General features: G+C 49.0%; 1 protein-coding gene across 1 annotated transcript; it reads right to left on the bottom strand.

Moving 5' to 3' along the window:
* Positions 1–536: 536 nt before the first annotated feature.
* On the bottom strand, positions 537–1,544 carry LOC131008855 (uncharacterized). Its single transcript, XM_057935952.1, has one exon. The coding sequence runs from the start codon at positions 1,542–1,544 to the stop codon at positions 537–539; it is 1,008 nt and encodes a 335-aa protein (XP_057791935.1).

The raw sequence follows: 1,544 nt of genomic DNA on the forward strand, positions 1-1,544 counted from the left end.
AGCCGGTTCTTGATAGATGAATCAGAGACCTTCCCCTTCTTGGAAGGCCCTTTCGGACGCCCACGACCGCGAATTATGGGAGGATCCTCCATTGTCGCCTTTCCTGGCGTCACAGTCAAAGCCATGTCTGTATCGCTACAATGCAGAGTGACAATATCAACCTGTGTATCTGACACTATAGTAGTTTCCACCGGATGTCGGGTAGTGTCATTCATCACCGGAACAATCTCCATACCAACAGACTTGTCCGCCCTGTTATCACCAACCGAGTGTTCAGAGACAACCTCATTATCCAACTGAACCTCAGCATCCAACGACTCCAGAGCAGCAAAGGGGTTGTGAAGGTCCACCTGCGCAGCATCAGATCCAAGATTTAGGGAACCAACGACATCCTCCCTTGTTGAATCCGGGAAGGTGTCCATCTCGTCATCCCCAAGAGCAGAGTCACGATTCGAGGGGGTCAGTATTCCACCCTTCTCATAAACAACCATCTGAAGAGAAGCCTCAGAGCAGGCCTGTTTACGATCCACTTGTTTCTATTTGGAGCGATGTTGCTGAACAGGGGCTGGGTCAGTACCTTTGCCAGCGGGCTGACCCTCAGTATCATTCATCCCCTCTTTAGATCTCCTGCAAGAGGTAGTAGCATGGCCAACAACACAACAAGAGTGACAATAATATGGGAGGTCTTCATATCCAAATTCGAGAACAAAAACCCGATCCCCACATTTGACATCAAAAAAATCAGGCACAGCCTTGGAGACATCCATCTCAACCAAAATACGCGCAAAATGACCCACAGAAGCATGAGCAGATAAACCATCAATAACAATTGGTGCCCCTACGTGTCTAGCAATACCAGAAAGCACCTCCGGATGCCAATACTCGTGAGGTAAATTAAAAACACGAATCCAAACTTGTGCTTTAGTGGATGAATCCTTGTATGGATCAAAATTTGGGACCCAAGTCTGCAAATGCAAGATGCCCGGACGTAATTTCCATGTATTTTTAGCGAAAGCCAGCGCCATATCTTGCGCAGAGGAGAATTTCAGGGTGAAGTAACCTTTACCCAGAGGAATAATTTCCCAAGATAAATCCGGCTTCCATAACTGCTGTAACTCGACATGCAAATCAGCAGCAAAATGAGGACGATCCCCCTTGCGAAGGATAATCCGGCCATGCAGGGCATGAGAGAATGATCGCACTTGTCGTTGATGGAACCCTTCCGAAATGATAAGACAGGGTTTATCATTGACCAAAGAAGGCTGTAGAACCGTGTAGTCATAGGCAGGAACATCAGCTTGCCGACTTCCCTTCGTCTGTTTGAGAGTATCCGCAAAAGATCGACTGGATTGCTGAGCTTTAGATTGACCCTTCCCGATGAACTGTTCCAGTGGCGGCATAGCCGAGGTCGGCCCCCCAAGCCGAAGAGGGGAGGCGTCCACCGGAGAGACGACGCTGGCCGTAGGAGAAGGCCGAGAACCAGGCAAAACGTGACAAGAGACGTAGTTATTTGAGACCTGCGGGAACGGTGAGAGGGAAGCCAT

This window comes from Salvia miltiorrhiza, chromosome 1 (assembly GCF_028751815.1).
Source record: "Salvia miltiorrhiza cultivar Shanhuang (shh) chromosome 1, IMPLAD_Smil_shh, whole genome shotgun sequence".
NCBI lineage: Eukaryota > Viridiplantae > Streptophyta > Magnoliopsida > Lamiales > Lamiaceae > Salvia > Salvia miltiorrhiza.

Coding starts and splice junctions, on each gene's coding strand:
- LOC131008855 (XM_057935952.1), bottom strand. CDS start 1,544: ATGGCTTCCCTCTCACCGTTCCCGCAGGTCTCAAATAACTACGTCTCT.